This window comes from Calonectris borealis, chromosome 1, assembly GCF_964195595.1.
Source record: "Calonectris borealis chromosome 1, bCalBor7.hap1.2, whole genome shotgun sequence".
In the NCBI taxonomy this organism is placed as follows: domain Eukaryota; kingdom Metazoa; phylum Chordata; class Aves; order Procellariiformes; family Procellariidae; genus Calonectris; species Calonectris borealis.
In genome coordinates, this window is record NC_134312.1 from 173312450 (window position 1) to 173337090 (window position 24641).

Here is a 24641-nt window from a genome sequence, read left to right on the forward strand (position 1 = left end):
CTGCAGGCTGGACCTGCCTTACAGGCAAGCCAGTAAAGAATTAATTGCAGTAATCCAGTCCGGGCTATACAAAAGATGTGTTACAATAAGGTCAGAGCACGGACAGTAAACTCCAAGTCTGGTGAGATTATTTCAAAGTGCAGTTCCAGTCTGAAAAATGACTGTGAAAGTAGTTTTATAAAAATAGAGCCACTACCATGCCAGCAGAAGTCCATCTAATCCAGTATTCTGTCTTTAACAAAGGCTGATAGTAGCTTTGTAAGGAAAATATCTCAGAAACAAGACAAATATTGCGGGATTTTCTCCAGCTTTCAGAAGTCGACAAATCGAGACATCTGGACCGTTTATTTTTGATAACCACCAATATGTAATAATATTACATTTGCTGAGCCCCATTTTTTAAACCATTTAAACATTAGGACTCTACAACACCCCGTGGCAATTAGCACTGCAATTTAATTATGTATTGTAAGAAAAACTACTTCCTATTATCTACTTTAAATCTGCTGCCTAGTAATTTAATTGGGTGTCCCTTAGTTCTGGTTTTCTGAGACAGTATGATTAATCATTCTCTATTCAGCTTCTCTTTGTCATTCATGACTTTAAAAAACTCACTTACTTCTCTTCCAAGCTGACAAGCCCTAATTTATACAGCCTTGCCCCCACAGAAGTCAGGCTGAACCTCCCATTGTTTCCTGTCTCCCTCCATAATGAAAACGGAATTTTCTAACCCATTGTTTCCTTTCTATTAACACTCCATGTTTTCTTATGTCGTGATAGCTTAGGCAAAGACTGTGACAAAAAATTCTTGTGAATCCAAATATACTCAGTTAAAGAAATTAGCTTAACCAAAAGCATATTGGCTCCTTCAGAAACACTCATATATTCATGAGCATACCTTGCTTTAAAAAAGCTGTGTGGACTCTCCTCCAATATATCATACATAACCAGATGCCTCTATATTCTGTTATTTATTATCCTTTCTACAAATGGGCTTGATAGAAAATCAGACTAACTGAAATGTAGTTTCCCCAGAGCAGCTTTCATATTTTTTCAAGACTGATGTCCCAGCTGATGCTTCCAATTCGTTTGGCACCAAGCCTGCTTTGAACGATAGGGTAAATGTCTGTGAGAAGTTCAACAATGTCACACGTCAGCTGCTGTAGAGTTTTTGCACAGATACTGCCTGGTCCTAGCAATTTTTTATTGTTAGATTTATAAATTTGTTCTGAAATATTTGAGTAGTTAAACATTTTCCTGGAGTTACAGCATAGATTCTTCATCCTCAATGTCTCCTGCAAACGCTTTTACTTCCTAGCTGTTGCTAATTTCCTGCTGATTGACTTTCTCCTTTTTATACAATTTCTTTTTTTAAATTACTATGATTCCTTCTGGCTTTTTCCTTATTGAATTAATATGAAATTGAAGTACATTGTAATCACTATTAGAATGGATTTTCTATAGGATCAAATCCAAATTTCATAATTTTCTGTGTGCCCCAGTTGCTCCAGAAAATCAATGTTTATGGTATGCAAAGATACTGTCTGTGCATTATGCATAGGGACTCCTAATCTGTAGATCCATCTAGACAGAACTATACATGACAGTTCTAATTTAATGGATTGTTATTTTATTTTGACTCATCAATTCCATATCAAATCACTCTGGCTTTCAAATGCGTTAATCCTTTCCCTTCCCTTCCCTTCCCTTCCCTTCCCTTCCCTTCCCTTCCCTTCCCTTCCCTTCCCTTCCCTTCCCTTCCCTTCCCTTCCCTTCCCTTCCCTTCCCCCTTCCCTTCCCTTCCCTTCCCTTCCTTATAGACAGAAAGCATCAGGCCTGAATCTTAGAAATTAGGATGGGCTGTTTCTTTCTAATGAGTCTTCATCAAGAACAAAGATTAATTATGCTTTCAAAGAAGCTTGAACATTTGCATTGTCTCCAGTATACATGTGTATTGGAGAATATAATTTGGTTCGCTGAACCTTACTGCTGCTAAATAAGAAGGAGAGGGTGGAGGGGGAGATGTGGAGTTCAAGGTTGTTAATAAATGAGCTGATAATGTTAGAGTAAAGGTTTTGAAATAGCAGATAGGCTGTTTGAGTGTAAAATGCTGAAGATCATAATGACAGAAGTACAGCTTCTCTCCAGGAGGCTAAAAATGCATGACACACATTTTGCCAGGAATCCCGATTTCAGCTTGATTTGTCTTCAGGGAACAGTGGCTGTTGACACAGGAAAAATGCCTTATTTCCTGATGACATGAATATACTGAAGGGTTCAATTAATTCTGGTCATTTTTTTTCTTTTTTTTTTTTTCCATCTTCTGTCATCTTTCATTTTGTCTGTCTGCATATAGTTGGAGAAGCAGATTCAAGAAATTCAGCAGCTTTGCAATAAAGTGGAAAAAAATTACTATCAATATTAGCAACTCCGTCATATGGATAACTAAGTGATTTTTACAGTTTGCAAAATTTTAGTAAGTATAGGCCAACAGGCCGAATGCTTTATGATACTGTAAGATGGCTTGGAAGTTACCACGTTAAAAAACTAAACAGCAATATGCTTAGCATTGGTTATGTGGCATATCTCGGAAAAACTAAGTGTTGCAAAACCCCCTCAGTCCGGCAGTAAATATGTTTTCTGAGAAGGCACATCTGAACGGCACTGATACCATGGTTGAATGAATGTCAAAAGAGCATGGAAAGTTTGCAGTTGCTTGGAGGGTTTTTCTTGTGTCAAAGTGGGTGTGTTAAATTTTCAGATGGGGAATGGTTTCAAAAAATAAGTACCTGAACTTTCATCAGTTCAGTACCTGAACATCATCAAAGTTCAGTCTGATCAAGCAAAAATCTTTGGTAAATATCCAGAAATGCCCATGTAATTTATTTTTGTGATTTCTTTTTTCCCGTCAGATGGGATCTAAAAAAAAGCCTAGCATGCAAAAACCTGTCCTTGCACTATCTATGACCCACTCAATCACAAAAGATCCAATAAATGGCAAAGATACTTAGAGGGGAGTTTGGGTACAGTTAGAAAACCTAATTCCAAACTTGTTTTCCAGATCTTCTCTTCCATGTGCTATATAACTTGCAGATTACTTGAGATTCTTCCTGCAATAGATCATTAGACCAGCATAAAAACCTTTGCTGTTCCTCCTGCTGTGCCAGGTCTCCTGGGTCTGGGTAGTGACGGATTGATCAGTCTTTCTGGCTCTAGGTGCCTTTTGTCCATTCTGGAGTTGTACGATCAGTGTCAGACGCACCTCCAAGGCTGGAGGAGAGCTGCTCTTTAATCAGCCCTTTCTGGGACAATCTGGAAATAGAAGAAATGTGGTGCAGCAAAGGCATTTCCTGAGTACAGTCACTGGATTCACGAAGGACATATGAATTGTGGTATTGCAAAAAGAGCATATTCTTAGCTACATCTTTTCCTTTTATTTGTTCCAATTTCATTATGAGAAGCAAAGTCCCTGCTACCTCCACTCCTCTGTTTCATTTATGTTCCTACTGAGGAGATCCTGATTCTGAATTAGAAGACAGGGGAGTTTTTAAACAGTCCTGGTGATCTCCGAGTTAAAAACCAGAAACCGGAGTTCTCAAAGCATGTGCTCTCCTCTGACTGAGTATCTGGCATGTCTCACGCTAGAGTGGAAGAGGCAGAAAAAATACTGCTCCTTCCCTGTTTTCCTCCTCCAGCTTTCCACAGATGCCATTCATGTCAAAACTGGTACGCTTGCTCCCGTGGAGAATTTTGTTGTGAGAAAACTGGTATTTTACTACAAAAGGCTTTACTGTTACTTTTACTTATCTGTTCCTTTGGTAAAAGGATAAAAGCAATGTTCAAATGCATTATCAATGGTATACTTTTGTAGATTTTCCAAATTAGTATTTCAAATATTTGGCTGTTTGAGATTATAATGCTACAAGTATGGTTAGCTGGATTCTCACTCTTAATTCCAAGATTTGAACTACATATGGGGATAACATAATTCAAAGGTCCATGGATGGAAACTCCCTAGACGAACCAGAAGATATGAAAACAGACCAACGTTTTCTGGAATATTCATCTTACAGTCAGGTTTGACTATTGATTTCAATGGCACCATTATTTATGGCAACACTATTACTTTTTAAATTCCTATCCCCAGTTGTCAAAATCACTGATTCTACTTGTCCTTAATTGGCTTCTTTGCATAATGCTTTCATCTTTTTCTTAATTTTTTCTCCTTTTTCTGCTTCTTTTGGGTATTTTGACACGTGAACACTATTTTTTGCCCCCCCTTAGGAAAAATTGCTTGAATGCCAGAAAAACGTGGCATTTTCTTTTCAGAAATGATTCTGTTTCTTTTTTTTCCTGAGTAGGTAGTTTTAAAATGTTGGCTGCCCATTGTTCTGACCACAATAGCTGTCTAAGCTCCCTAAACAGATGTCTGATGACTGCACAGCAATGCCAAGACTCAGACAAGTGCTTTTGGCATGATTATACTCAGATATTGACTCTAACAGGACAAAACCAACCAGTTTTAAGTCTTAGCACAGGCTATGAGACTGTAGCTGTCAATTTATAACTGAAACAGTTATAAAAACTCCACAAAAAATAGTACATTTACAAGTAGCTTGCTTGGAAAGGGAGGTGAAATCTGAATTTTTCTTGAGCCGCTTACACAGGTGCAGCAGTACCACCCAGAGGCCACTGCTGTGCTGGGCTCTGCACAAACGGGAGGAGTTAGTCCCTGTCCAAAAGAGCTCAGAGACCAGAAAGGGAAAGGAGATGCTAAGATGCTTAGAAGAGATCATTTAGAAGACATTTCTAGCACTCTCAGATGAAAACCCCCAAACTTCCACTCCCTCACCATACTACTCCAGCCAAATCTGATTGCAGACAACTCCTCTAATGTTGCTAGAAAGGAACACGGCATTAACAGAGATAAACAGAGAATCATTCAGACTGCTTTTAATTATGAATTAGACCACTCGGATGAGATGGAGAAATTCCAGGATCTGGTCTTTGCTCCCAGGACTGTCTCTATATTTTCTTTTCAGCAGTCATTCCTGAGGGGTCAATAGGGACAGATAATGAATGCGCAGGCTGTGCAGCTATCCAGTGGGCCGTGGGCCACAAGAATCCACCCTGCACAGATCGGGGAACGTGGCAAAAACATTGGTGGGAACATCTAGTTTATTCCACACACCAGCCTGTTCCACTGTGTTACACAACTTGGTTAAAACATAGGTACATCGGGGGAGAAAGTGAACTCGGTCCTCCCACTTCCTGGGCCAGGGATCTGTTGAAAGAGGAGAACACCAATGATTTTAAAAGGTGGTAGTTACCAGGAGATTTTTGAGGAGGTCTGATCTTAGCAGTGTATCCCAAACATGTTTTGAGAGTATCTGCAGGTTCTTTGCCCTGAAATGCAAGGAATGTTTCTAAGTCCCAGTTTTACTGATGCAGGAGATTAGAGCTGAGTTGCACAGACCAGGCAAAGCACAGAACAGGACAGTAGGCCTTTGAAGTCAAAGAAGGAAATATCTCTTGGGTTTAAGACCTCAGTGATTCTGCATTCGTTAAGCAGCTAAACAGAGCTATTTTGGTCGACAATTTCAGACTTCGGCAGATCAAACCTACCTAAGTATTAAGGGTCTTTATCCTTTGTCTTTCTGGAATGAAGGATGTCTCTGCTGTTACGCTGCTGTGAAGAAAAATGAGGTGTTTTGCTGCAGCAGAAGGGAGAAAAGGAGGCTACATTTCTCTCTTGTAGTCTAACACCAACTTGACTAGAAGCTGAAACCACCTCCTGGTGTAACAGAGTAGCTACAGTGAGCAATATGCAAGTATGATCAGAAAGCAAAACCAACCAGGAAAGTGGATACTTTTTGTTCTAAACGACAGGATTATGTTAAAATATCAAGGAAGGCAAGCAGAGTAGCAGAGTTCTGACCTATATATATTCTGAGTAAATAAACTGAACACATGAAACTATGCCAACACGACACGCACCTCCATACCAAGGAGCAAGGAATAGAGCTGACCTACTGAATAAAAGCAAGGCCCCTTTGATGTTGACCAGTTCTTTACAAGCCTAGCTAAGGAGGCTCTATGAAGTAACGGAGAGCATGCCTTGTCAGACTCACAGAGATGTTTATTTCAGGAGGAAGAGGAGAGGACAATGTTACAGATGCTTGTCATGCTAGGGAGGGGATGCTCAGGCTGAGTATTTTGTAAGAACCTACACAGGATACAACAGAATATATTAATACAGCAAAGCTGTGCTTGTGACATTCCTTGTTCTTGCAAATATCAGTAGCTTTGAAGCCATCTACATATGTAAATGCATCAATATGTATTATATGCATTATTTCACTCCTTTCCTCTTATTGCTTGATTCTCCCCCCTGTAGAGCTATGCCCCAGCTTTGTAAAATAAAGTATCCATTACACACTGAAAAAATGGGCCTGATGAATCACAAAACCCCACATAATTTAGTACACCATCTCTCAATACATCTTTTCAGTCTAATTGAATGCATTATTGAAGATAACGCGTTCATTAAAACAGCTGCCAGCAAACTGTTCATTTGGATTGTTTCATGGAAGTACTAGTCAAAGAGAAATAAAACACCACATGCTAATGATATGCAAAAAGGACAAAAAACAATTAAGTTTTGATACATTGGTATTGAGATGTTAATATGATTTTTTTTAATGAGTACTGCCATGCAGGCTTTTATATGGTAAATATCAAGCATCACAAAATCGGCGTTTCTTTTCAGCAAACTTACAACATATAATAAAAAATAACAAAAAAACACATGGCAAAATTACCAGGGCTGTTCTGCAAGGATGAATTAATGAGCACAGAATTATTATTTATTGTTTCTTATTGCTACTTCTCTGTCAGTGAGCATTTAAGTAGCAGATATTTGGATCCAGAGTTTGCTCCTGGTCTCTAGTGGAGTGAATTAAAATCTCTCCCTCAAACAGTGGGAAGTCCTGGATTCTAATGTGCTGGCTCAAATGAACATCTAACATCTTCCTTTGTAACTGAACTTTAGCAATAACTGTTGGCCTCTGAACAGGACCAAATTTGTGACCCCAACATTAAAATTTCGCCACTACTTTTCTCCACCTGTTGTGCAAGTCCCCTTGTTTCCTGGTGAAGCACCGGGTAATAACAAGTATAGTTTAACTAGAATATGTCATCAGCAAGAGACGGACACAAGAAAAAATATCTATAATAACAGGTTTATTAAAGCTACTGCCATTAATTCATAAGAAATTTTCATAAAATTAACAAAACAAACTATCTAGTGTTTCATGGCTCCTTTGCATATCAGTCTGAACATCCTTTAAGCCAGGCAAGACAGATTACATTATTCAGCTGCAGGCCCAATCGGTTAAATTACACAGACATCCATACCTCCCGTCTCCACTACTGAATGTGCAGACGAGGAGAGAGAGTTTGGCTGGGACAGACATTAAACAGACTAATATTAATCTATGGCTTTGGCAGTTTTCACCCATCTAAGCTCTTGCTCAGGTCCAGCAGCCTCCGAGCACTCTAACCCCGTCATGGTCATATCCAAGAAATCCTTTTAAGCTGAGATGTAAGGGAGAAAAATCAGTTCTGAATAACCATGATCTAAAACATCTCATGGCAGAGACTAGTAGTCAACACCTTTGTTTGTCCAGTAAACTACTGAACTATTTATTATTTTAGGCAAATAAGGCAGGTAACTATTGTGTGTTGTGGAAACGTATTATAACAAAGCATGAACTCTTCTTTCAGTTTCTATACTTTAATACATATACGCTGTCCAAAAGGAAAAAAAAAATGCTTTCACTGTTGTCTCAAAGGAAGGAGTTTATCTGGCCTAATGTAGATGTCTAGAAATCTGAACTATTCACTCCAGGTTCCTTTGCAAACCATGGAAAGTAAGACATACATTCAGACCATGATTAACATCAAGGTAAAATAGATGTTTGCAATCATCTGACCAATTGAATCACTTCCTAAAAATGTCTACTTCTCTATATGACTATAAAGACAGAATAGATCAAGTAACTTAAAAGTAGATGTCTACACTGTAGATGTTTAAATTTAGGCAAGATGAATCCATCCAAGGGGTTTAGATAGTCAGCTTAATAAAGTAGGAAAGAAAAATAAAACAACAACATAATGTCATGCAAAGTATGTATTTCATGATTTCATGGCAACTATTAAGTGTGCACTTCTTAAAAAAAATGGTAATACAATAGTCACCAGAATTACAAACATGGAGTGGGATACTTCTAATTAAAACCCTCTAACAATTTTTGTGTAGAATCCCTCTGCAGTAATAGAGATGCATTTTCCAAAGATGATTTGTTCCATCTTAAAGTTGTCATTTAAGTTACTTGGGAAGAATCTTCCTCTGGAGATTGATGTCTCTCCTCAAAGGTACAGTGAACCCACCTCACTCTGTATGAAAACAGTATTTTAAACTGAATAGCTGACTTTTAAATGACTAATCTTTGATGAGATTAATCCCATTCATGCTATGTAAAGATAACAGATCTTTATATCTGAGGAGATGTGTTTTCAGTAAAGAGAATACAGCCCCTTCAAAACATACGTGTAGGTATGTCCTGCTGTTCAGAAAATTTCAATAAATTACATTAGTTTTACATACAGTTTAGCAGTTTCACAGATCTGATGAATATACTGAACAGTATCTTGTTTTGCCTCCTGGAATGCGTGTATGAAAAGGCATCTAAATTCTCATGAAATTAATTCCTTTGGGAACCATGTAGTAGGACTGCACTTACAGTAATTGTTCCTCACAATAAAAATTGATTATTTTCCACAGTGGTTTGAATTAACAGGCCAATACACTTATCTAAATACTAGTGGAACTTCTTTATCATGCTTTCTGTATATCAAAATTAGTAGATCCATTTTTCTGGAAGAGAGAAAAGATTGATCAGAAATGCCAAGTAAATCAGTATTCTCTAAATGTCACACAAGGAAACGTTAGATCAATTTATTTTTTTAGAAAATCTACTGAAGTCTGACTGTCCCATCTTGTCATTTGCTGAAATAGGATATGTCAACGTATAATGCTTAATATACAGTCTTTCTACAGTTTTATAACTCACAATGCCTTATAAATTTTATAATTGATTGTTAAATTCGCTCTTTCCATCAAATTTTGCAATGGCATAATAACACAAAGTATTTTAACAAAACAAATTGATTAATATAATTTTAGTTAACATGATCTTATCTCAGAAGTACATAGGTGAACACCAGTTTATCAGAACATTTTGTCTACGTTTCTATTTGTCTTTATTTGGTACAGAGGTACTGATTTATAGTATTATGAATTAATAATTGCCATGAACAGAGAAGACTTAAAATATAGCAACTTCTAGAAAAAATAATAAAACAAAAGCTTCATTCTTCACTGCCTTGCACATTTGTTCACTCACTATGCTCCTGACAAAGGTTATAAGAATGGTACTCACAGTGTAATATGTTCATTATGATTTAATAGATTTTGTATCTTCTCTTTATTGGTCACAATGACTACATTAGGTGAAAATACCTCTGAACCCTGGCTTATTCATTTCAATAGAACAACCTGATTCTCAGATGGCCTTGCAATTTATTCTTGTCGCTTTTACGGCCGTACTGTAGGTGTCTCCATTGACTGCACAGGTAGGAGTCTCCACGTTACAATGAGACCTTAAGAGATCTTCCTCACAGGTACAGAATAATTATTGTGTCTAGAACCTGGGGTTGGATGTCATCCTAAGCAACCCAGTCTTACTGAATTAAATACTTTGAAAAGGTTTAAGTACACAGAAATGAGCAAAAGCAATAGGTGTTTTGTAATATATTGAAGTTATTTGAATGAAGTTCTCTATATTGTTTTTCTTATGTTCGGTATAATGCATCTTGCATCTTACCTTTAACTTTGGAATAGCAAGGCTCGCAATGCACAGTTTTTCTGTAAATCCAAATGCTGTCTCCTGCTTTCAGATCTTCCAGTGGTCTTTTACATACCTCACACTTCAACACACAAGTAAAAGTAACAAGAAAAATTAAAATGAAACTCTTCTCTAATATTCATTCCCAACATGCTGTCTTTTAGGAATTAAGCAACCCCAGACCAGAATAGGGGTTATGAGTACTGCAATATCATCAAATCTGAACTCTGAAAGAGTAGTTTTAATGAACAGTAAATTAGACGTCTGAATATCTCACCTTTAGACATCTAAAAATCAGATACCTAAGTCTCAACTGGTTCCCTAGGTTCTCGTTATACTCACCAACCCCTTCCTTCCCCCAGACATTTCCAATGGGTAGTTTGTCTTAGCTTAGAAGTTTATTCTAAAATAAGATTAGTCACCCTTTTGAGATCCTTTTGTTTCTTCATTGAGTAAAGGAAGCATGATCAGACTTAATCATCCAACCCAGAGTAGATCTTAGAGAATCTAAACCTGCGTATTTCAAAATATTCTATGACACTTTGCCTTAACCATTAACTATGTCTCGCATTATTGCAGCATCTGGATGCTGCTTTAACAAATGTCTCAAAAAGCTAATTTTTGAGATAGAGAAGCATCACCCATGTTTCACATACGAAAATACACAGATACACACAGAGGTTGACTTCCCAAGATCACAAGAAAAGCCTACAGTGGATCAAGGAGCAAAGTAATATGATCTATAAACCAGAATCTTGACACCCAGATCATCCTTTTTTTTTTTTGCAGTCTAATAAAAGAATAGCAAATTCTGGTTTCTTTGGACATTTTATCCTCTGGTAAGTGAAAATCAGCATTACTTTTACAGTGCAATTCAGTAACCAAATTGCCAGCCATCCCAGAAAGGCTGTAGGCCTTCCCATAATTTTCACAATGGCTGTCTATTCAGATGAATTTGGACTGAAAATCTTTATTAAAATTAAAAACTAACATCCCTTTGCAGCTAAATGAATAAAGAAATGGTGTGATGTCAACACCATGGACTTAAAGGCAGTGTGAATGATTAGATCCAGGATCCAAACAATATGCAATTGCCTTATGTTACACATGCTCACTAGGGCTAGTATGAAATTGCAACTGAGCACTCAGTATTGATTATTATAACATGTTAGAGTACTAGAGAACTTTTTTTTTCTTCAGTTTTACAGAACTATGTTTTTTCTATATCTTTTCTACAAAAGCTGTTAGTATTAAGGTACTATTAAAAGAGTCTGCTTTCTTCACTCATTTTATGTTTCCTTGTATAAATCAGCAAAAGGATGGGCATTTTTTCAAAGCTTTGATCAGGAAGATTAGATAGCATTTTTATACAGCGAAAAAACCCTACATTTTGTATTATTTACTCACTGAACTTTTGGTATATACCTTTACAAGGAAACAAAGACCTTATACTGCTGTCAGCTACATGCAAATCTCTAATGGATAAAGGGTATTTGTAAGGAGCTAAATGAATATTAATGATGAGAAATTGCACTACTTAGCTAAATACATAACTACAAGCATGAACCACAGACCTACATTAGTTGTTTAATTTTTTGCCAATGCTTTCATAACTGTGTAGTTACACAAAACTTAAGCTGAATTTTGCTGGCCAGACAGGTCCTCACTTGGGAATATGTAGCAAAAAGAATACAATTTAAAAAATAAGCTTAAATATTTAACAGATAATTCAGCCAATACCAACATGTTAACACCCCTAACTGCATAAAAGCCCATTCCTCTTTATGTGAGTTTGTCTATCTAAAAAGAATGGAAGCAAACCATTGTATTTACTTGCAATAATAGTTGAAGAGGTATTAGATAGTGATTTCCATGGAATAATTTGCATTTCTAGTGCTCACAGAGCTCAGAAGGTCCATATGAGACAAAAAAGCATATGTAACTTCATACATGTTAAGTGCAACCTTACTGCTGTATTCTGCTTTGGGTTACTTTTCTGCAATAACTAGGTAAAAGAACTGCTGTCAGGAGCAGAAGTAAAAGCTATGCAAGACTGGGCAGAAAAATGAGCTATGCTAATGCGGTGATTTTGCCAAGTATTGTTTATTAGAACAACAAACTCTCTGGAGATGCAAGCAGAATTAAGACAAAGGAGGCAGAAAGAAAACAGACTAGAGGGCTGAGCACTGGTTGGCATATCCTGCGAAAAGTTTAAGAGCGAATTTTAGTCTGCTTGGAATGACAAGCAAAAAAAATTTCTTCTGTGCTTTCATTCTTATTGGAAACAGGAAAAAAAATTTACATGATTTTTAATAAATAAGATTGAGGCAAAGACATATCCAATTTCAACACTATTTTATCCTACAGCAGAAACTATCCATAAGACCCAAATTTTAACCAAATCTTTGATGCTAGTGGGTAAAATGATTTCACCTCTATGGCTTAAATACCTCTTACTAATGCCTTTGAGTGTGGCTTCTGCACAAGCCGTGGTTTTAGATGTCACTTAATCAAGAACATCTACAGAACTTCATAAAAAAAGAAATAGAATAAAATTTTACAATATGAAGAAAGTGTAAGCAGGATGTAATTCACTATATCAGACTGGAAACGTGTATAACTGAAGGCTTATAAATGTGTAGGACATTCAGGATACGTTCCACTGCATCCTGCATCCTCCTTGTGGTTGCAAGAGAGAAGGAGAGGCAGGGAGAGGGAGAGTAGAGGAAGAGGGAGAGAGAGAGATGGAAAGAAAGAGGAAAGGATTGTATAGGGGCGAGAGAGACTAGTATTGCCTACATTAATCTTCTCCTCCAGAGTGCAAGCCTTCCTGTTCTCCCAGGTGGAGAAGGTCTAAGACTTAAATATTCTCTTATTATATGTGTAATATAATGCAGGTATTACATTCAAATTATATTTCTTAGTAGCAGGTGAAGTCTTCTTACCTTGAAGCAAGTCGAATGACAGCAAATTTGCAAGGCATCTAAGATCATTTTGGCATCTATGCCCAAGGGCTTCCTGCAGTATGTACATATATCTTTTCCAATTATACTCCTGTGTATATAATATAACATCAGCTGTCAGAAAAAGAGCTACCATTGAAATCTCAAGGAGAAAATTGATAAGCTTAGTGCGGTACATGGGAAAGACATTTGTATACTGCACAATGGCCATAAATGGAAAAATGTCATGTGTATATTCCCTCCATTCTAGTTGACAGGTGTAATGTACATGCTCCTGTGATGGGCAAATTGCTGAGCATAATTGTCAAGTAGCAAAAATACCTTGATAGAAAGAATGGTCTTCTTTGGTGAACTGAATGATTTCAAACAGTAATGAGACCGTATTAAGCTGCTGAATGTCTGGGGGCATGTATACTAAATGGGGATGAAGTGGAGGGTAATGATTTTAACATTTTAATTACAAAAGTAAATTGGTAGTTGAATTTAAACTGCCATCATTTGATCAGTCTGATATAGAATTCTCCTCCATGTTGCAGAAGTGCCTGAAAACATTTTTAATTTTCTGCACTGCAGACAGAAATCCTACCTTCATGGCAGTTATAGTGAACACATGTATAGAACAACCTACTTGGTATTCATAACAATAATATTTTAAAAAAATTTCTCAGCAATTTTTGCATTCTTATGTGACATCAATCTGTACTTTCTCTAGATGCAACTATTGGTGTTGGTTTTGCACTACAAAATCAACTGGTCTTTCTCCTTTCCACTCAATGATAAACCATTATACTAATTTTTAATCATTCCCAGAGTTCCTTGTACTTATGTTGGAAAGGATACAAGTTTTTCTGATTTGGTATTTCCAAGTAATGGGAATGTCCAAATTATCTGAACTGAAAATAGTGGGCACATTTAATTTTTTTTTCCCCATGAGGTAAGATATTACTGATTGAGCAAATATCCTTCTTGTATTTGGGAATATCTTAACTGGTGTGAAAACATAGAGTTTTTAACAGCATTGTCATGTGAACTTATTCCTCCACATCTGTACATAAAGTTGGTCATTACAGACACCATTCTCACAAAGGAAGGAAATTTTGCAAAGTGGTTGCCCAAGATAGAAACCTACAGAATCACAAAGCCAACTCTATCACTTAAGGCATTGGCTATTGTCTCTATAGATATTTTAAAATGTCAGCTATGACAAGCCTAACATAGTATTAGGCTGCTGAACTGTGGTAATGATTTGATGGCAAGATCCCACTGAAAGGGAGCTCTGTATGAAAAGCTGTCTGACGAGCCTAATGGTGACTTCCAGTGCTCTCTTTTGTCTGAACACCTGAATGCTTATGCAAAATGTCTGTGTTCTTTGATGCTCTACAATGTTATTAATGTGTACTTACCGATCGGAAGTGGAGTAAACAGTTTTGATAGTATTTCCAGTTATATTTTCTTCATAGGCACCATATGACGGTTTGCTGTGAAGCAGTGAGTGCATAGCAATAACTAAACAGTACTTTTTATTTTTTAAAGTTTCACTACACTGATAATAATATGCAAATTAAACTAATGTAACATGCTTGTAAAAAAAATCATCATACTTGGTGATGAGTTTTTTTCTGTATTTTCACAACCATCAAGAAAAACATATCAAATAAAAAAGCATAAATTAGAAATGTAGTGTCCTTAGACTGTGTTCTGTTGTTGAATAATTCTTCAACATTTCAAAATTAAATCCGCAAGCCCATTGAGCAAAATCTATATGATGGTATTGGGTTTACCTGTGCTGATATCCCAGCCTAAATCATACACATCAGAAAATGGTGACACACTGCATGTTTTCCTTTTTTTCCCCTTCTTTCATTAGTCCTCAAAGAGCTGTCAAGCAGCCAAACAAAATTACAACACGTCCCTAGAAGTAGAGTGAGGGTCTTAATAATACAGGCTGTTCGATGTGTGATTTGTGTTCACTACAGTAACTGTATTGTTCCTTGTATCAGAGTAGGAAGGAATATACTGAATTTAACTCTCAGGGAAGTTAAATCTTCCTTTTTTAACAGTCCCAGTTCTGGTTGCTTAACTGTCAGTTTTGTTTGCATGGAAGGGATGAGCATGTATGTGACAGCTGAAGAAGTCATCTTGCCATACATGTTTTGAACATTTCTGAACTGATTTAATTATCCTATTGCTCCAGAATTTCCTAAGGTATATGGTAATTATTACATGTTTCATATCACTCTTGAATAATGTTTAGCAATGTTAGGAACAATTTTTTATAATCATGTGTGTTTGCACAAGATGTCTCTTTTTCAGGGAAAATATAACAGACTGATAAAATGATTGTGTTAGGTTACACAGCCCAGATACACTTTTCTACATACTTGTCTTTTGTAATGTGTACATGTCTTATTTGATTTCTATGCAACACCAGAAACATATTAAAATTGCACAGTTACTGAGAAGCTTAAATGATAAAAGTTTTATTTATGTCTCATAGAACATGACAATATACTTGTTATTTAATAGTAATGTAGCAAACCTCAAATGAACACCTAGTGCTCTGTTTACATTTCAGGCAAGATAAAAGTAAGCTTACCAAGTAGGAAAGCAAACTGAAGCTAAGTGATCGCCTTTTGAAAGAGTTTTTCTGGCTATTTTTGCCCCAACCAAGCTAGACACATGCACAACACATGTCACAGGGTGGAGTATATTCATAGAATAATAGAATCATTAAGATTCTTTGAAAGAAGACCTCTAAGAACATCAAGTCCACCATATTGATGGTGAAAGTGCCAAAAGTTTCTTGCTATAGTGAAAAGTGACATAGGAATATCGCCTCTCTATTCCTATAAAGTATGGGCGTGTCTGTGCTTGCTTTTGTTGTTAAGCTTATTTTCCCAAATCTTCCATTTAACTCGTTGTATTTAGCTGCAGAATCTAGTGCTGAGTCAGGTTGACATTTCAAATCAACTAGTTAAATCAGCGTTGAGGTCAGGGCAAAGTGAGTACTGTGCATTGCACACTCAACATAACATGGGTATTTAGATGCAGCATGCCTGCAAATAACACTGTTTATCTCATAGAAAGTTCTATAGAGAAAAATACTTTCCTCAAGTGTCCTAGTGTAAAGAATACTGTCCCTTGAATTTTAATAACTGGCTAGAGTATTATGGTTGAAATACACACAAATATATATAACCACATCTTAAAAAAAAATTGTATAGAACAAAAAACTATGAAGCTACAGCAAAAATATTTCCTAAGCATCAGTTTCTAGTCTTGCCAACTGAAAGTGTGAGGAAACTCAGAACCTTTTCAAATAAATGCATAGGCTGACAGCTTGACAAGACACTAAGTTAAAATTGAGCCACAATGCAGCCTGAGAACTGTTTATCTGATCAAGTCCCTTCTTTCAGTTCATATCACTCACTCCTCAACTTGCTATGGTGTGACTTGTTTATACAGCAAACTACTCAACAATAAATACTCTGTAGACTTTTTTATTGCATAAAACCTGAAAGAATAACCTGCAAAGACCATTCATTTAGTAAGCTTTCATGAATTAAATCAGGATTACATCTTCAAGTAAGGGCTATACATTTTGTCAGGTGTAAGGTAACACTGCATATTGAAGCACATTCTTTGCCCTGCCATTCTTGTGTTATTGTTCTCTATTTTAATTTTCAAAGATAATCAGAATATTACACATCAGAAGCTTCATGCCTGCAAAATGCTGCAAAATACTAATTCATTTTTGTGTTGAATATTCATTTTGAGTCTTAAAAATGTATGCTGTTTAGCTTTTCTTTTATTCTCAGCCAGTTTATAGGCTTGGCCTTCAAGGCCATGCAGAAGTTTCAGAATACACAAATTTCAATGGCACTCCAACCTCCTACAGGTTGTAAGAAAATGAGAGATCAAAGACCTTGTGCCCAGTCGTACCCACACCCAAGGCTCAGGATTGCATAAGCTTAAGGATTGGGACATGGGCCATAGTTCCCATAAAGTACGAGACTGTGACTGCTGTTTTCCCTATCAGTAAGGCTCAGTAGAAGATTTCTCCTCTCCCTTCCAAGTCATCAGCCTTGACTCTGGCAATTCACGTCCACTATATGTCAATACCACACCTTACATATAGGACTGTCTTTAAACAGTCCTGTCTTCATTAATACTTAAATCCACATAGATGGGTGGGTTGGTACTGAAGAGGCATTTTCCTAATCCAAAAAGGTCCTTCATTCAAGAATTATATATTATGGGTTTTGTTGTCATATTTCTTGAAAATACATTTTGACTGTGAAAAAAAATATATTGTTTCCTTTATTTCAATGATTTCCTGTTACCAACAGACCTGGTGTTTAGTTAGTTCTATTAAATAACCCTATATCCCATTTTTCACTCAGATTTGCAATATGTGTGCTCGTAGAGACAGAATCCGGCTAGAGCAAGAGTATTGCAAGAGAAATGGTTTTAAAAATAGTTTGTACCTGGTCAAAAAGTCAGAAACCCATGTTCCAGTTTCAGTGATTGGGATAAAAGATGACACATGGGTTCAGATTCATCCCATGTATTTTCAGGAACTTAACAAGGCACTTGAATGAAGAGTGTAATGTTTTCCTTACAGCCTCGGAAAGAAATAAGCTCCCTGAGAGCATGGTGCATCTAATATGCAGGAAATGCCTTTCCTCTATTGATTATATAAGAGTTTGGGCTTACTGCTTTCCTAAATTTCATGCTTCAGCTACATCTCGAGAGCTATGCAGGGTACGTCTTGTGCTCCCCACCCTGTGCACTAGAGCTATGCTTTGTGGGCTTCTGTTCGTAGGATCCTGGAAGCAGAATTTGGAAGGGGGCTGGCATGATTCCAGAGACCAGTGTGAGGTTTCTAAACATCCCTGAAATATCTTGCATGAAGGTGGTTTCTCTTTTTTTTTTTACAAGAAATGGCACTTTAGACATTATGGTTCTCAATTAATTGTCCACAGTACCTGGTCTTTCTTTCAGTGTCACTGGAGTGGTTTGTTTCTGGGAGATTATTTGGAGCCCTTGGAGGATTTTCATATGCTCGCTCAGTTATCCTAAAAAAAAAAAAAAACACAACAAGAAGACAAGCATCTTTTAGAAATCATTTTCAGCTATGCAGCTTTCAGTTACACTTCCAGCCATAAATGTAGAAGCTTGGACTAGTAAGAGTAGGCAAAAGAAATTTATCTTTTTCTTACTGTTGTTAAATTGTTGCTTGTGAAAAGTAATGGAATCACTGACCTCTGGTTTATGCTGGTTAACATATTAATGTCAGAAACTTCATCTGTCTTTAATTGAACTCTAGTGTCCTCAAAGTGCCCACTGAGGTTTTGAAGAGTGCAGAAATGTCTCAGTGGTGGATAGCATTCTGCATTTTCTTGGCAGTATTCTATAAAGTTTTATTCTTGGTTTTACTATATTTTAGTTCCAAATTTTCTTTTTTTGAATATACTACAGTGATATTTTTATTAGAAATGACCAGCTAAACAGATACGTAAACTCTTATTTCAAAAAGCAGAATTACAGTTCAAGCAAAAGAAACCTTGTCTCCTGCAGTTTTCCCTGCCGCAAACATGACATGCAACCAAACATAAAAATAAACCTTGTCGGACAAATTATAGGATTTAAGGAATAAGTGCTAATAATGTTTTTGATGATTTTACAAAGCAGCTCAGACAAAGGCTGCTCTTGTTTGGTTCTGCCGAAGGTTGTATTCTGAAACAACTTGATGATTATACGCCTTAACTCTGGATGTTTGGGCTGCAGCTTGATTTATTTAAGTGAGCTTGCCAAGGCGTGAAGCTTTGCTAAATGAACCTTGCTCAGTGCTGATCACTGTTTTATATGCATAGCATGCTGCATGAAGCAGCACCCTCTATTGTGCTTGACTCCTAATCTGGCAGGCCCCCTTTCAGAACTAAAAGAGAAACTCATTCACCGTAGATATTCAGTATATGCTTCTCTGGTCAGACTGTCAAGTGGGACTGCTAGGATAAAAATATTTTATATTAAAAAATAGCAAAAGTATTTATGCATACAGAGAGCTAAGTTCTTCTCTTCATTTAGATACACAACTAAATGGAAGACTCAAAAAGATACCATCAGAATGGTATCTGAAAACATAATACTAACTTCACTATAATTGACCAAAATGGATCTTAGTTTTTCCAGATAATGAAACCTAGTAGCAGTGAATTTTTTCAACTATGAGATGCTAATAGCTGAGTTCACAAAACACCTAGATAAGCACAAAAATAGTTAAGTGGATTTTGTCACCAGGTGTTTTCATTCACTACAAGAGATTATAGGTTTGAGTCATTACTTTGCATTATCAAAATACATGTAGCTATATTGTTATATTTGGTTAATCAGGCACATTTTATAAAGAATATGTTACTCAAGTTATGCAAATTCTGCTTGCTTGTATTAGGAATTCACATTTTCTGGTACCACACTAAACAACTACAACTCTTGATATTCGCTCTTTAAATTTATAGAGAACTATGAATTGAGTCTCACCGCTTTTTACTTTGGTCATCAGCAGACTTTACTTCAGTGTGATCACCCAGTTCCTCATCTCTGTGAAAGTGAGAAAGATCTCAGAATTAACCAAACTACTTGATTCAACCTAAACATATTAAATAGGTTGAATTATTTATGTTGAAGAAGAACAAAATTATATGCATTTCACAAGGAAGATTCCTGACCACACTGATTATGTATCACAATTGTTTCATACCGTGTTTAGTTAGTTATGAAGTAAGAGTTATCAGTTCGAACCTCAGTATTTTTCAGTTTCTCTCCAGTGTGACGCTACTTGAATTTTATTATCTTAAAGATCTTTTCCAACCTAAATGATTTTATGATTCTAATGATTCTGCAAAAGAATGACAAACTACTCAAAAATGCTAAGTTCATTATAGGATTGTAGGATAATTCAAGTTGGAAGGGACCTCGGGGGTTCTCTAGTCCAACCTTCTGCTGAAAGCAGGGGCAGCTCTGAGGTCAGACCAGGTTGCTCACAACTTTTTCTAGTTGGGTCTTGAAAACCTCTAAGGACAGAGATGGCACAACCTCTATGGGCAACCTGCTCCACTGCTGAACTTATATCCAGTCTGCATGTCTCTTATTTCAATTTATGACCACTGTGTCTCATTGTGTTGCCATGCTTCTAAACCGACTGTGGCTCTATCATTTTAATTTGATAACATCGTTTCATTCAATGCAGGCACCAATACCATGAGCAATGGCTGCCAACGTGTGTTATTTGCTTTGTTGGTATATCCAGATCAGATTCCTCTTACAACTGCTGTTATCTAGGGCTGTATATGATCTCTAGGACCATATGATCACATCTATACTAGTAGTTAGTAACTCACTGGCTGTGAAAAAGCTGATTTTGTATTAATATTTTATATTAAATGGTCTGTAATTAAAAATAATAATAATGACGTTATCCATTGAAGAATTGTTTAAGGTTAAAAAAAGGCCACGCTGATTCTCATTTGAAAACAGAGGATGATACTAAGAAAAAAGAAGATTTTTTTTTTATTTATGACACTCCTCTTTTGTATTTAAAGGATAGTTTTTAGTTTGGTGGAGCATTTCACATTAATTTAAAGAACTTTGATGATCATGCACTGACTATTTAGGGTTCCAGTAAAGTCAAATACTACCTGTATTTCTTCCACACTGAATTATTTATATTTACTAGCCTGTATTTAATGAGGAATTTTTAAAAGTTTAAATTCTACAGTTTAAGTAAAATAAAAATACTATTTTTGACTTCTCTAATGATCTTTACAGAACAGAACTTATTAATACTAATATCTAACCAACCACAAACATTTTATAAGTACATAAGGAAAAGATTATGGCAGTCTTGCCTCTTATTTTTCTGACCAGCAGTATTTATTTCAGTAAAATCCTCAAGGTCTTCTCCCCTGAAACAACAAACAAATACAACTGTTAAAATATTCTCCCTATCTGAGGAGAGTTAAAGTGTAGTAAAAGAAAGAAATATATTTATGCACACATTTAAAGGAGAAAAGTAAATTGTTGGTTAAGTTTATTTTCAGAATTTGCAAACACTTATGTTACTGACCATAATAAGAAAATATGTTTACAATTTTCCACTAGCAGGGTGAAGTTCTCTACAATTAAATAAAAAACGTTATCTAGTACAGCCAAGAAAATAAAAAGACTTTGTTTAATCATATCAATGCCATATTTTAAGATTCTTCTTTGCCAGTGAAGATAGTGAAGGAGAAACATGAACTTTTCAAAGTACTTAGTATTAATTTACAGGCTCCAAGCAGCTTAATCTTTGTTTGCATCATTAATTTGCAAAAAAATATGTTTTTATTTAAACTAAGAAACTTCTACTCCTTAAGACGACACCTAAAAATATGTCCAAATGACCACATTTTTTTTCTTCTGGAATGACAAGAAATTACCTCCATGTGTCATCAGAGTTAACAATTAAAGCATTGATTATGTCTGTACTTATACTGAAAATGTAAGCATCCAAAGACTCACAAAGTTTACATATAAGGAAAATTTTTTTTTTACTTTCATAAATACAATTCAACTAGTGGCTAGTTTTTCCTCTGGATTTTTTTGTTTAATTACTTTGAAATGGTTCAGTGAATTAGAGAATGGAATGACCTATGAAAAGCACTCTAATAATGTAGAAAGCCCTGATTCTCTTTAGGTAGAAGTAGGGAGCAAAAGCAAAAGGCTAAGTTAGCTCTGTGAAACTGGTAACTTGGTCACTTCAATCTATAATAGGCTTATTAATCTTAAAACTCTGGATGCTTCCTAAAATTCACTAGTGTCTCAAAGTGTTGGACTCTATCCTAATAAATTCTCTGTGAATTCAAATTTGCAAAAAAATCATACTCAACTTACATATGTATGTATGTACACATATATGTGAGATTGTCTACTGTAAAACAGATGATCATATGTTGGCAACATTTATGTGCTGCTACTGTTTAGAACATCATTCTTGAAATTGTGTGTAGGATTTCAGTGTTAGGTGTGGCAAATATTACATAGCTCTTACTAGCAAAGTACCCTGGCAGTTCCTCCCTTTCTGTGTGCTGAAGGGCTGCTTACAGACCACAAGAAACTTGGCCTGAAACACACTGAACTGACATGCTGTTCAAAAATGTAAGTTCAAGCTGTTCCTTATGGATCACTGCCCTTGCTGACTGAAATGCTTTGTTACACCCTGTTGGGGCAACACTTATCATCCATGAGTTCTACAATATTTTGTTTAATGCCCCTTCTCTAACTATATTAAAATATTTCTTTAATAGTTTTATTGAGGAAGCATATAAGGCATATATGGAAGCTTGCCATAGATATTACTTGTTTGGCTGGTAGTACACATCAGTTAATTAATCTATATTTTTATATTCATCATTCTGTATAAGGAATGCTACTTATTAATCTATAAACATTTTACAGATTTGCAACATTACCTTTCCTGATATTCTTATAGTTACAAACTAGTCACTGCCTTAGAAAAGCAGGGCCTGAGAAGCTTTGAAAACTTACTCCTTGTCATTTGTGAAAGAACTTGGATTCACTTTGACGAGCTTATCGAGATCTTGGTTCCTTCAGAGACAGAACAAAACCAGATCTAATCACAATTAGTATAGCCAGCTGTCAATTAACCAAATTAAATACTCACTTAAAAAGAAATTATAATTGACACATTCTTTATGAAAGACAAAATTAAACTGATGAAAAGTTCAAAGCATACATCATTTTAGTAATTCAAAGATATTCATAGACACAGCCATATGCCCCCCATATGCACATAAGCACAACACTCTTCCTGGAATAAGACGACCAAATTATGTTTTGGAAACAACAAGTAATACCTAATACTTATGTCAAAAAGGATAATTCCCACTGAACATACATCATGGACAACTTCAAAGAATGCCTGACCTCTAACATGCTATGATATAACAAGAAACTTTACCAGATAATACAATCAGCCAAGTATTCCTGAAATTTCTTACCTAAAAAGTGATTATGGACTAAGTCTTTCTGGCTAAATCAGTCAAAAAGTCCATTAGTCTATTTGGTAGGCTATTGGGACCAACTCCTTCCCAGTTAAACTCTCGCTTTTCACAAGAAATTTCATGTTTAAACTGAGGGACACTGGGAAGTAGTTATATCCACTGATTCTTGAACTTCCACAAAAGAGATAGGATGTGATTTACTATTATTATCTGATGTAAGAAAAAAAAAACCTTCCTTGAATTAGATCTCATTGTTAATTAATTTTCTTTTTTCAATATAATATCATTAAACATATAATATATATAAATGTAACATAAGCATTAAAAATAGAAATGTAAATCAATTATTTTATACTCTTTGAATGGAACATTTAGTACTATCAAGTCAAAACATGGGGTGTTGCTTTGACTGCCTTTATTTCCCTTCAAAGGATTGCACTGGTGTTAACGATTTTTTGAAACACTTAATTTTTGAGAAAATGCATTTTCCAACTGCAAACTCCTCTACTGAAAAGCTTTCAACAACTTTACCTAAAAGTTACCATCTAGTAACCTTAACTCACTACAAAAAATTGAAAAATTGACTCCTAAAAAGAAAGCAATGGGAAAAGAGTGATGCCCATCACGGTATGACAGTGCCCCCGCTGTAGGACCTGTGGTCAATCACGTTCTATAACCTGGTAGTCAATCATGTTCTATATGTTTCATTACTGACATTTCATTCTGAACAGTTCTGTCATGAAACAATATCTCAGTGAAAGATAAAGACAGCCTTTTCAGATTTCTTCTTGGTCATGTTTGTCAGCTTTGGTGCTCCCTTTGATGAGATTATCAAGATCTCCGTTTGTTTAGGAATTAAACAAAACCAGATGAATGCAAGGAGAGTCTACTGCCATTTAGCTAGAATGCCATACCAGTCATTAATAAATGAGTAGTCTACATATTATATACTTTTGCAAATTCTCTGTATATTATCAGAGATTTCACACTTTTCAGAGTTTTCCTCCAGAAGCTGGAGTCTTCCAGAAGTTATCCAAAAATATCCTTTCCTTTATGAACTGGATGGCAAATTGTTTCCTCAGTACTTGGAGGTAGCAACACTAAAATGACAATAAGGCTAATAAGAATTCAGGTAGTTACTTTGTTAACTTATAGTTTTTCAATTTTTATTAAGAAAAAACCTCCAGCTGTGCATGTGTCTGGCTGAAGTAAAATATACGTTATTATTCTTGTCTCCTGCATCCTCCATTCTTTTATGTTCTTAGAGGTATTTAAAATATGCATCTCAAGTCTTCTGTAAAGCCTACTGAAGCTTTGCAATTGCAGCTACCTCAATTACGATCTTTAAGTACTAACCCTCACATATATATCAGCCTCTGTGTTGCATATTCACCCAAAACATAGAAAGCAGGAGATTTGGGACTTCTGTTCATTCTGGCTGCAATCATGGGATTACATGCAGTTTACTCAGCAGCAGCATCAGTAGCCTTTCTGCTTACTTCTGCTGACTTTCACAGTGTGGAGCAACACAAAGGCTGTGACAGTAGCAAAGCTGTGTCCTGCAGGCCAGTACATTCCTATGTATGATTTTCAAAGGAATATAAGCATTTGGAGAATGAAATTCCAATATGCTTTTAAAGAGATTT

The 24641-nt window shown here is 36.0% G+C and overlaps 1 protein-coding gene across 1 annotated transcript in view; it reads right to left on the reverse strand.

Annotated features, from left to right (window-relative positions):
• Positions 1–7231: 7231 nt before the first annotated feature.
• SCEL (sciellin) overlaps positions 7232–24641 on the reverse strand; it is a 46737-nt gene continuing 29327 nt past the window's right edge. Inside the window, exons 11-18 of the mRNA XM_075138660.1 lie at positions 22520–22579; positions 20842–20898; positions 19475–19534; positions 17920–18009; positions 14335–14409; positions 12914–13022; positions 9948–10050; positions 7232–8938 (exon numbers count right to left, since the gene is read on the reverse strand). Of these exons, the coding sequence (XP_074994761.1) occupies positions 8922–8938; positions 9948–10050; positions 12914–13022; positions 14335–14409; positions 17920–18009; positions 19475–19534; positions 20842–20898; positions 22520–22579 (571 nt within the window). The 3' untranslated portion in view covers positions 7232–8921. The remainder of the gene's footprint in view (positions 8939–9947; positions 10051–12913; positions 13023–14334; positions 14410–17919; positions 18010–19474; positions 19535–20841; positions 20899–22519; positions 22580–24641) is intronic.